This window comes from Salmo trutta, chromosome 7 (genome assembly GCF_901001165.1).
Source record: "Salmo trutta chromosome 7, fSalTru1.1, whole genome shotgun sequence".
In the NCBI taxonomy this organism is placed as follows: domain Eukaryota; kingdom Metazoa; phylum Chordata; class Actinopteri; order Salmoniformes; family Salmonidae; genus Salmo; species Salmo trutta.
The window spans coordinates 35,062,119-35,074,393 of NC_042963.1; the positions used below are offsets into that span (position 1 = coordinate 35,062,119).

The following is a 12,275-nucleotide window of genomic DNA, read 5'->3' on the forward strand; positions in this document are numbered from 1 at the left end:
GAAGTGCCATGCACTGCGCAGCCATGAAGGAATGCCAGTTATGTCCGTCCACTAGCCCACGATGTGCACATGGCCACCTCTCTAAAGCAAGCCAGGCTGGATAGGCCCCTGGGATCTGGCAACTGAGGCCCAGTTGTTGCTCTGGGATGTTTTGTTGAGTTGATTTTTGTGGAGGCTATTTACACTGAGTTGACATTCACAACTATGACATCTTTATTGAAGCGAATACATAACAATATTGTTTGGTAGAAATTGCGTTAAGTGAATATAAAACAATTTATACTCTATTTATATATCAAATAAATGAGTATCCCTGTTTTCAAATGACAACCTGACCTGTTGAAAAACAAAGAACATTATCTGAACAGCTGAGCTTCAATACACAGCTGTGTCTCACCAGCTCGTCTGTCTGCATTGTGGGAGCCTCTGGAATGCAGACCAGAGAGAGAAGATCTGTGTTTTTACCTATTCTCTCTATAGGCTCAGGCTCCATCCAGAAACAAACAACCCTAGCTCCTACCCCCAAAGCACTTAATGTAGATCTGAAAATAGTAGATAGCAAGGTATAAGAAATATGGTGGTAGCTTGACCTAGGTTAGGAGGAAGGTTTGCCATATTGGATATAGTAGCTTCCAATCCAATACTTTCAAATCCAAATGTAGGATGTAGGGCTAGGGGTTGTTTTTGGATAGAGCCTCAGGACTCCAGAGAGCAGAGCCTCTGACAGCTTATAGTACACAACTGCCTGTGCCTGCCTGGCTCCCTGGCCGCCCTGTGACACAAACAGAGCATGAATAGGCCCAGAGGATGGCCATAAATGCCTGGCCCCTGCACCCTGCATGGCTAACTAGCTCACACGTCCAGATGGATTTAATAAAAAAAACGCTGCCATTAGCAGTGGCCAATGAGGAGTTGCCATAATGAGGCCATGTCACATAGGGGGCTTGGAGAGTTCACTGCCTCAGTGTGGACAGTGGGATGGTGGTGGGATAGAGGGGAGGGGGCGGTAAGTTTTGTGAGGTTTGTGGCCAGTTGACACAAGCCTGACATTGAGTAAGAGGGCGAACATGTGATCTGTTAGGAGCGGTTCTGACAAAAGGCTTTGATATCTGCCGCTAGTGTTATATAAATCCAATCCATTAGAAGTGACATGAGCCCTGGTGCAAAAAAATATATACATTAAAAAAACAATTGAGAAAATAAAACTTTTGTTTTCCATTTAGCTAACCACTGTAGACAAATGCTAGGCAGGGACATGAGTGGAGGAAGGGAGAGGTGGTGGATGGAATGATGGTGGGGTGCAAGTCTAGTTTAGGCATGCAGACCTAGGCTTAGTATTGTTTTTAATCCTTTGTGTCTGCAGCCCGTCGTAAATCTGCTGGAAGGTTGGTCCTTACCTCCCCCACATATGCCTGTGACTCCCTCTTCCCCAGAACACTGTTGAAAGTACCTGTTTTCCCCCTCCACAGCAGTCAGTGCACTTATTGATCCCCAAATCCCTATTACAGGACCGGCAAGCAGGCAGACATGCAAAGGCAGGCACCAGGGAGGCAGCTATCCCTGCTAAACCCTCCAGCTCCAGCTGCTCAAACTCCAGCCGCGTCTCAGGCCGCTAATCGCTCCCTAATAGGGAGAAACACAGATCGATGGCAGTGACACACGTAGTAGACACCACGGGTTGTGTTTTCATAGAAGTCAGGATAAGGCACCTCATAGTGCATAAACTCTTCTCATTGTTAAAGTGAGGCTCTTTCCTAAGGCCCCCTCCTCTCCCCTCCCCAACCCTACATCTGCCAGGAACAGGATTAAATGTTCTGGAGCGCCCTGCAGCTAGCTATCAACAAAAGGTGTAAAAGGAACCAGATGAGATCAGGGATAGAAGGAGGAGATGGAGGGATAGAAAACCATTAGCTGGAAACCATTAGCCCTTCAAACATTTATCACTGACATCCCTATGATGTGCCTCCAGCATAAGGAGATCACAGTAACCTGAAAGGTCACTGTGGAACTAATGAGAAAGAGACTCACTTTAGTTTGTGAAATCAAATAAATGCTGTGCTTCCAAGATGTAGCAGTTAATGTAACAATAACAAAAAAGGGGCCTCAGGTTAGCAGATGGATTTGGTCAGATGCCTTCACCTTGTCTGATGATAAAATGAACCCTTCAAATAAACTAATGAGGTGTCCATTTGTATCAAATAAATGCTGTGGCTCCATGATGAAATGGTCTAGGGAACAATAACAAAAAGGCCTCAGGGAAATAGATGGGTTAGGAACAGTGGAGGCTGCAGAGGGGGGGACGGATCATAATAATGGCTGGAACGGAGCAAATGGAATGGCATCAAACCATGTTAAGGTGCCACCAACCTCATGTGGTTAGGAACAGTGAGGTCAAATCCTTTGTCTTACATTAAAATGAAACATTTAACAACCCTTTTAAAAACTTTTACATGAGGCTGAATTCAAATAGTGAAGTCATCACCAGCAGTAGTTTTGTTAATAAATTTGTCACGGATCCCTCTGGAATTTCTTTGCGCCCCTACTCCCACTGACTGTATTTGTATACAGTAGAAGTCGGAAGTTTAGATACACTTAGGTTGGAATCAGCCTTCCCTGTAGCTCAGTTGGTAGAGCATGGTGTTTGCAACACCAGGGTTGTGGGTTCGATTCCCACGGGGGGCCAGCACAGACATTTTTTTTATGAAATGTATGCATTCACTACTGTAAGTCACTCTGGATAAGAGTGTCTGCTAAATGACTAAAATGTAAATGTAAAGCCCTGACCTCAATCACATAGAACATGAGTGAGCAAGGAGGCCTACAAATCTGATTCAGTTACACCAGCTCTGTCAGGAGGAATGGGACAAAATTCACCCAACTTATTGTGGAAGGCTACTGGAAACGTTTGACACAAGTTAAACAATTTAAAGGCAATGCTACCAAATACTAATTGAGTGTATGTAAACTTCTGACCCACTGGGAATGTGATGAAAGAAATAAAAGCTGAAATAAAATTATTCTCTCAACTATTATTGTGAAATGTCAGATTCTTAAAATAAAGTGGTGTTCCTAACTGACCTAAGACAGGGAATTTTTACTAGGATTAAATGTCAGGAATTGTGAACAACTGAGTTTAAATGTATTTGGCTAAGGTGTATGTAAACTTCCAACTTCAACTGTATATGTGCCCTTTATTCACCATGGTGCTGTCGATTATTGTTCCAATGTCCGTTGGTGCGTGTGAGTACCTGTGCTGTGTGTTTTAGCTTTCGTGCCATTGTGGATTGCGCAGATGATTACGGGTCTCGTCCCATGTGTTAATCATTGTGCGCGTGTGTTATTTATTTGAGGTGCTCCTCGCTCATTTGTTTTGGGTTTCAACCCTGTGTTTTTGTTATGTGTTTGTTTGGTCTTCGTCCCCGTGCCTTTAAACGGCATGCCGTAATTTGGGATAAATAACAAACCCTATTACTCATTCCTGCGTCTGTCTCCCGAATCCATTATGAAAACTTGACAACATTTACCACAAATTACTGTTAAAATAGCACCACCAAGACAAACCATTAATATTTGCACGTTATGATAATGTAAGATAGTTCTAACAAGCTTATGATACATTTCTCTGTTAAATGAATATTGAAGAAAATAATTATTACTTAAAATGACCATGAACAGCAGAAAATGTCCGAGATTGTGCCTTTAAAGAGTTAAAGAGAGCTTGGATAAGGGGAGGGGGGTTAGAGCTTTCAGTTGGGCCATGCCTAACGGTCTGCCTGTCAGAGAGAGACTCAGAGTTCCCTGGTAACAGGCTCTGTGGGCACGGCATTTCAACAGCACAATGGGTGCACTGTTGTGGACAGGGATGGGACAGGGCCCTTTATATGAAAACCCCAGGACTGCACACACAGAACAGGCACATTTTTGACCCATCATTGTACCCTGCTGAAGAAGGATTGAACATGAAAAACGTGGTCTGACAACTTAAATTACAATATATTTAACAAAAAGACAGGAAGATTGGAATGTTACAATGCACATTGAATTAGTGAAGTAGATTGCAATTGTGAATGTCAAAAACTGGTTAACAGATACAGTATTCACATACTTACAGCATGTACAACAAATATGACTGGGTCATGACATTAAGACTATAGATACAATCATAAGACAACCAACTACATGAAAACAAGTGTTTGCTTTGAAAGTTGATTGTAAAGTAGGCGAGAGCTTCTATAAAAGGATGAGACAAGTGACAAATTGTACATCACAAATGCATGTGTCAACAAATACTAAACTATTTAGGAGTAATCTATTAAGGCTTGGTTCTCATGATCAAGCAGTCCGTTTCTTATTGTACATATTAAAGACAATGCACCTTGCTCATAAAGATGATACAAAGTGGTTATTGTTAACCCCCCTGACACCACAATAGTTGATTCCTATTAATAAACACAACTGTGTATCAAACTGGAGCGATTGAAGGCTGACCATTAAACCTAAATAGGTACAAAGATGCATTGGCTCTCATCCAGTGGAGGCTGATGAGGGGAGGACGGCTCATAATAATGGCTGGAACGGACCATGTGTTTGATGTATTTGATACAATTCCACCTATTCTGCTCCAGCCATTACCATGAGCCAGTCCTCCCCAATTAAGGTGCCACCAACCTCCTGTGCTCTCATCATGTTATTCTATTGCAGTTATCTTTTGAGGCTGGGTGAAAATAAATTATGGCATATCCTGCACCAAGCCCAAAAACAACATCAATATTTTATCTTGACAAATAAAGTAGGCAAAACATTGGTTCACACAAGAGGTAGTTCATTAAAATATTCAAAAACATTTAAACTGACGCACGTTAATCTGGTACAGGTGTGTGGTTACTGGGCTGGGTTACTGATTTGCAGCACACGTCATTCTGTGTGGCAGGTGCGTAACACAGAACCATATATATGAGAGGAATCAGAAACACGCTCACAGCTGGTGGTATTCCTCCTTGCAATGCGATATGTGTTTGTATAATCTGTCTATTCGGTTCTGTAGTACTCCCGCGTGTTCGTAGGAGAGAAAACCTAATTCCGGAGACAAAGGTTCGCTGTCTCTGTACAGCTCGAGCAGCCGAGTCCTGGTGTCCCTGCGCCGGTGCAGTTCTATCACGCGCTGCGCTGTCCTCTTTCTGAACACAGACACGGAGCCCAAGACCGTGCTGTGGTACTTCTCCCACATATCAAGCACCCGGTATCCATGTACAAGCCCTGCCTCGTTGTCTATGAATACCAGGTCACCGCGGGGCGTTCTGAGCAGGTTGTTGGTCTCCCTCTCCATCACGCGCGAGTCCCACTGCAGGCTAAAGAGGTTGCTAACGAGCCTGTCGAAGTTAGCAGACAGGTAGTCCAATATTATCAGGTCGGTCCACTGCATTAGCTCGAACAACTCCGCAGTCGTTTTGTTTCCCAGCTCCCCTTGCAGAGGGCGCAGCCCCTTGCTCTCCTGGCGCAGCGGAGCAGGTGTGACTACCCCGGTCAGGTTGGGGACCCACTCGGTGAGTGAGACCACCGCCCGCTCACTCCACTGTAAACCGCCAATTCTTCTCCTAACAGAAGCCCATTGTTCACTGTCAACGTTCAACTGGGCAAGGATGAGAGGCGGTAGATTTGTAATACCTAGCAAATTAGCCAGGTAATAAGTCAGCGTTTCCCCCTGCACCTGGTCCGCGTTTATTCCATAACGCACGCAAGCTTTGGCTCCGTCCGAAAAAGTGGCCAGCTGATTGGATATTCTACCACAGCCCGGCTCCAGTCTGACTATGCGGTGTCCCCGGGCTCTCTCTCTCCAAGCCCGGGCATGTTCCTCACTGAAGCTGGCGGGAAGCTGAGCCTCCAGCCATTCACTCCAAAAAATACCCTCAACGAGCGAGCCAACTTTGGCCGGGACCCCCCTCTGTACTGACCCCTTGTTATCTACATTCATATGGTAATCTCTGTTTCCTAAAGAGCCAATTTGATCCCTAACACCAGTAACGTTGCGGACATCCAGTCTGCCCCCCAAGTGCAGTCTCTGTGCCACTGGAACAGCGAGCAAAGCACGGAAAGTTTTAGCGGAGATGTCCGGTGATGGCCCAACGTGAAAGGAGCTCGGTAACTGTAACCCCCGTTTGTATCTCTCCAGCCGACTCTCCAGCCTGCTCCAGACGTAGAATACACAGGCACAAGTGCAGAGAAAGAGCAGTGCAAGTAAGTTCGCCGACACAGCCCTCATGTTTACTGACAGCCGCCCTTCCCTTTGTTGCGCAGAGACAACTCGCACAACCCCAACGGTAACGAGGTTCGCATCTCTGTTCCGCTTGGGTGAAATAAAATCCTTATCCGTCGATATCAGTATTTTATTTATCGGACGAGCTATTTTTCAGCATAGCTGGTTTCCGACCGCGAACGGCTTTCTCTCTGCGTCTCCATCTCTCCGGTCTCCACTGGGTGAGGCTGGTTTAGTTTGATTTGTGTAGCTACTAGCTTCGGCTCAGAGATACTAGCCTGAGGAACACGTGACTCAGGTTGCGAGCTGGTAGGCGTATCATGGGAAGTGGTGGGTCCTATGGAAGCGGTACTTTGGAGAGCTACACATCCAGAGGAAGTGCGGCTAGGCAACATGGGCACCCGATGGTGCACGATTCTGTCAGAATCAGACCAGCACTTTATTTAATTGTTTGGAGGTTTGGAAATAAACAATTAATTCAAATTGTTCACGGAAAACGTATAATCACGAAAGAGTGCTCCTGAAAAAGGTTTTAGAGACTTGATCCATGCAGTCCACTTAAATATCCTAAAACATAATATAGGCTAACAGTTAAAGGTCCTCTGCAACCATTTTTTTTCAATATCAAATCATTTCTGGGTAACAATTAAGTACTTTACTGTGATTAACTTAAAATGGTAAAAAAAATAAACAAATAGCTTCTTGGCAAAGAGCCATTTCTCAAGCAAGAATTTTGCTAGGACTGTTTGCGTGGGGAGAGGGGGAGGGGGGGGGACTGAACATTTGCTGTTATTGGCAGAGGTTTGGAACTCTTCCTTATTGGTCTAACTAAAGTAATTTACTGCATGGCCAAAACTCCCTCACCAAAATAGGCTGACATTTCAGGTGGTCTTTTCAAACCACTCAACACTAATAGGGTATTATAATTTTCTCAGTATCATTCAAACCTCCTAGTGTGGAAATACATGCTGACCAGCCAATCAGAATCCGTTTTCCCCACAAAAGGGTTTTATTCCAGACAAAAATAATCCTCAATTTTATCAGCTGTCCGGGTGGCAGATCTGAGATGATTCCCGCAGGTGAAGAAGCCAGATGTGGAGGTCCTGGGCTGGTGTGGTTACACAAGGTCTGCGGTTGTGAGGCCTGTTGGATGTAATTCTCTAAAACGAAGTGGCTTATGGTAGAGAGATGAACATTAAATTATCTGACAATAGCTCTGGTGGACATTCCTCTAGTCAGCATGCCAATTGCACACTCCATCAACTTGAAACATCTGTGGCATTGCGTTGTGACAAAACTGCACATTTTAGTGAAGGTGCACTTGTGTAATAATCATGCTGTTTAATCAACTTCTGGATATGGCACACATGTCGGGTGGATGGATTACCTTGACAAAATAGAAATGCTCACTAACAGGAATGTAAATAGATTTGTGCGCACAATTTCAGCTCATGAATCATAGGACCAACGCTTTACATGTTGTGTTTAGATTTTTGTTCAGCATATTTAAAACACAGTTAAATCACTTTTTTGACTGCACTGGCCCTTTAACATCTATGCTCCTTTTTAGTTAATTTATGACTATGACCTAAATAGTCTTTCCTTGCTGTGACCTCAATTAAGTATGTTTCTTGCCTCATGCTCGAATGTATAAGAGCCCATTTTCTTCACATATGGCAATGCAACATTGTGGATTGGCATTAAGCCTATAGGCTACTCATTGCACGCAAATAATTAAACATTCTGTGTGCTGTCTCTTATATGCCTTGGCCGGGTTTCCAATAGCGATAGAACTTAAAGGCGCTGCTTGGTCAATACGAGGTCTGCATTGGCCGTGCAGCATTTACGGTGATATGGCCTCTGCAGAAGTCAGGGCATTCATACATCTTGCGCTTTGCCGAGCAGCACAGAACAGTTGTGAAGAAAGTAAGTTTGTGTTTGTACAGTCGTGGCCAAAAGTTTTGAGAATGACACAAATATTAATTTCCACAAAGTTTGCTGCTTCAGTGTCTTTAGATATTTTTGTCAGATATTACTATGGAAAACTGAAGTATAATTACAAGCATTTCATAAGTGTCAAAGGCTTTTATTGACAATTACATGAAATTGATGCAAAGAGTCAATATTTGCAGTGTTGATCCTTCTTTTTCAAGACCTCTGCAATCTGCCCTGGCATAACTTCTGGGCCACATCCTGACTGATGGCAGCCCATTCTTGCATAATCAATGCTTGGAGTTTGTCAGAATTTGTGGGTTTTTGTTTGTCCACCTGCCTCTTGAGGATTGACCACAAGTTCTCAATGGGATTAAGGTCTGGGGAGTTTCCTGGCCATGGACCCAAAATGTCGATGTTTTGTTCACCGATCCACTTAGTTATCACTTTTGCCTTATGGCAAGGTGCTCCATCATGCTGGAAAATGCATTGATTGTCACCAAACTGTTCCTGGATGGTTGGGAGAAGATGCGGAGGATGTGTTGTTACCATTCTTTATTCATGGCTGTGTTCTTAGGCAAACTTGTGAGCGAGCCCACACCCTTGGCTGAGAAGCAACCCCACACATTAATGCTCTCAGGATGCTTTACTGTTGGCATGACACAGGACTGATGGTAGCACTCACCTTGTCTTCTCCGGACAAGCTTTTTTCCAGATGCCCCAAACAATCGGAAAGGGGATTCATCAGAGAAAATAACTTTACCCCAGTCCTCAGCAGTCCAATCCCTGTACCCTTTGCAGAATATCATTCTGTCCCAGATGTTTTTCCTGGAGAGAATTGGCTTCTTTGCTGCCCTTCTTGACACCAGGCCATCCTCCAAAAGCCATCGCCTCACTGTGCATGTAGATGCACTCACACCTGCCTGCTGCTATTCTTGAGCAAGCTCTGTACTGGTGGTGCCCCAATCCCGCAGCTGAATCAACTTTAGGAGACGGTCCTGGCGCGTGCTGGATTTTCTTGGGCGCCCTGAAGCCTTCTTCACAAAAATTGAACCGCTCTCCTTGAAGTTCTTGATGATCCAATAAATGGTTGATTTAGGTGCAGTCTTACTGGCAGCAATATCCTTGCCTGTGAAGCCCTTTTTGTGCAAAGCAATGATGATGGCATGTGTTTCTGTCGTGTGTGTGTAAGGTGGCAGGAGAATCAAATTTGGTATAAATGGAGTAGTTTAATAGCGTAAAACAAAACCTCCAAAACCAAAGTTCATAATAAAATAAACGTGGGTACAAGAACCCGTTGCGCACCAATCAATAATCACAAGCATATCAACAAAAATCTCTGACAAGGACATGAGGGGAAACAGAGGGTAAAATACACAACATGTAATGAATGGGATTGGAACCAGGTGTGTAGGAAGACAAGACAAAACAAATAAAAAATGGATCAATTATGGCTAGAAGACTGGTGACGTCGACCGCTGAGCACCGCCTGAACAAGGAGAAGCATTGACTTCGGTAAGAAGTCGTGACAGTTTCCTTGCAGGTAACCATGGTTGACTGTGGAAGAACAATGATTCTAAGCACCACCCTCCTTTTGAAGCTCCCAGTCTGTTATTTGAACTCAATCAGCATGACAGAGTGATCTCCAGCCTTGTCCTCGTCAACACTCACACCTGTGTTAACGAGAGAATCACTGACATGATGTCAGCTGGTCCTTTTGTGGCAGGGCTGAAATGCATTGGAAATGTTTTTTGGGGATTCAGTTCATTTGCATGGCAAAGAGGAACTTTGCAATTAATTGCAATTCATCTGATCACTCTTCATAACGTTCTGGAGTATATGCAAATTGCCATCCTACAAACTGAGGCAGCAGACTTTGTGAAAATTAATGTGTCATTCTCAACTTATGGCCACGACTACAGGACCTCCCACCCTCACCTACCATCATCCAATCATGTCAATGCGGAGCCCTCTGCATTGTTACAAGGTTTGAGAGGCCCACGGCGATGCGGTACAGAGCTCAATTTGGCCTCTGTGTGCCTCCAGAGGCTCCGCTATTGCATCAAACTGTCACGTTCACTGTCCTCGAACTCCCTGTCATAAATCAGCCAAGGCGCAGCGTGCCGGTAATTCCACATCCTTTATTTTACATGAAACCGAACAAAACAATAAACAGGATAAATAGAAATGAACGTGACGCAACTGAGGCGCACACAAAACACTCACAGAAAGAATAATTACCCACAAACACAGGTGGGGAAAAGGCTGCCTAAGTATGATTTCCAATCAGAGACAACGATAGACAGCTGCCTCTGATTAGGAACCATACTCGGCCAACACAAAGAAATACATCACATAGAATGCCCACCCCACACCCTGACCTAACAAAATAGAGAAATAAAACGGCTCTCTCAGGTCAGGGCGTGACACAAACCTCCCATACGGCGCCTCCGACTTCAAAAATCAGACCAAGCATAAGTTGTCTTTTATGCTTGCAAGTGATTTAAAGTTGCATATTTACTACAACAGACGAAGATGTAACATACGTTTCACCAAACACCACGCAGAGAGAATGGTTGGGGCATGTGTCGATACTGATAGGATCTAAAGAAAGGGAGCTCTGCTCTTGGATCAGCTTTCTTCATTCAAATATTTCCTTAACTTTAGAAGTATTTCATAATACTGGCAACGGATGAACTCCTAGAGAGATTACCACCTATGGCTGCAAGTATTGAGGTGGCTTGTTCAATGGTTACTCAATAAAAATGTACTAAATCACAGATTGGGCACATCATTGCACAACTGTTATGCTAAACCAAGGCTGTTGAGTCTGCCAATAAGAATGTGGTGATTGACAGAGTTGAAAGCCTTGGCCAGGTCGATGAATACAGCTGCACAGAATTGTCTCTTATCGATGGCGGTTGTGATATCGTTTAGGACCTTGAGCATGGCTGAGGTGCACCCGTGGCCAGCTCGGAAACCAGATTGCATAGTGGAGAAGGTACGGTGGGATTCGAAATGGTCGGTGATCTGTTTGTTAACTTGGCTTTCGAAGACCTTAGAAAGGCAAGGTAGGATAGATATAGGTCTGTAGCAGTTTGGGTCTAGAGTGTCTCCCCCTTTGAAGAGGAGCGTGATTATCGTTCCACATATTTTATTGAACTGTGAAACTATGCAATACATACTGAATAAACAAAAACAACAAACCGTGACGAAGAGTTAACATACACATACTCAAAAACAATCTCCCACAAACCCAGGTGGGAAAAACACCTACTTAAGTATGATCTCCAATTAGAGACAACGATGACCAGCTGCCTCTAATTGGAGATCAAACAAAACTAGAAAAAAAACCCTGTCACGCCCTGACCTACTCTTCCATAGAAAATAACAGCTTTCTATGGTCAGGACGTGACAGTACCCCACCCCCCCAAAGGTGCGGACTCCGAACGCACCTAAACAAACACCAACAAAAAGGGAGGGTTACTAATGTCTATGGCGGCTCTGGTGCAGTACGCAGAACCTTCTCATCCCGCGGATCCTCCAGCAGACGAGTCGGCTCCAGTTCGGGGCGTAAACCCCGCTCCGCCGGCTGATCCCTCTGCTTTTGTGTCACCGGACCCTGAATCATTGCCGAAGAACCGGGGTTCCTCACTGGAGGTTCTGGACTGCAGAAGGCCGCTGGAGGTTCTGGACTGCGGACCGCCGCTGAAGGTTCTGGACTGCGGACCGCCGCTGGAGGTTCTGGACTGCAGACCGCCGCTGGAGGTTCCGGACTGCGGACCGCCGCTGGAGGTTCCGGACTGCGGGCTGTATCAGGAGGTTCCGGACTGCGGGCCGTCTCAGGAGGTTCCGGATTGCGGGCTGTCTCACGATGTTCCGGACTGGGGCCCGTCGCTGCAGGCTCCATGCCATGGCTCATCACTGCAGGCTCTGCGCCATGATTCACCACTGGAGGCTTTGTGCCATGGATCATCACTGGAAGCTCCGGGCCATGGATCATGCCTACAGGCTTCTTGCCATGGATTATCACTGGAGGCTTCGTGCCATGGATCATCACTGGAGGCTTCGTGCCATGGATGATCACTGG

At 45.0% G+C, this 12,275-nt stretch overlaps 1 protein-coding gene across 1 annotated transcript; it reads right to left on the reverse strand.

The window, feature by feature from the left end:
* Positions 1-3,972: 3,972 nt before the first annotated feature.
* LOC115197309 (four-jointed box protein 1-like) lies at positions 3,973-6,534 on the reverse strand. Its single transcript, XM_029758699.1, has one exon. It carries the CDS (start codon positions 6,257-6,259, stop codon positions 4,976-4,978), a length of 1,284 nt encoding a protein of 427 aa, XP_029614559.1. The 5' UTR covers positions 6,260-6,534; the 3' UTR covers positions 3,973-4,975.
* Between the last annotated feature and the right edge of the window lie 5,741 nt (positions 6,535-12,275).

Coding starts and splice junctions, on each gene's coding strand:
- LOC115197309 (XM_029758699.1), bottom strand. CDS start 6,259: ATGAGGGCTGTGTCGGCGAACTTACTTGCACTGCTCTTTCTCTGCACT.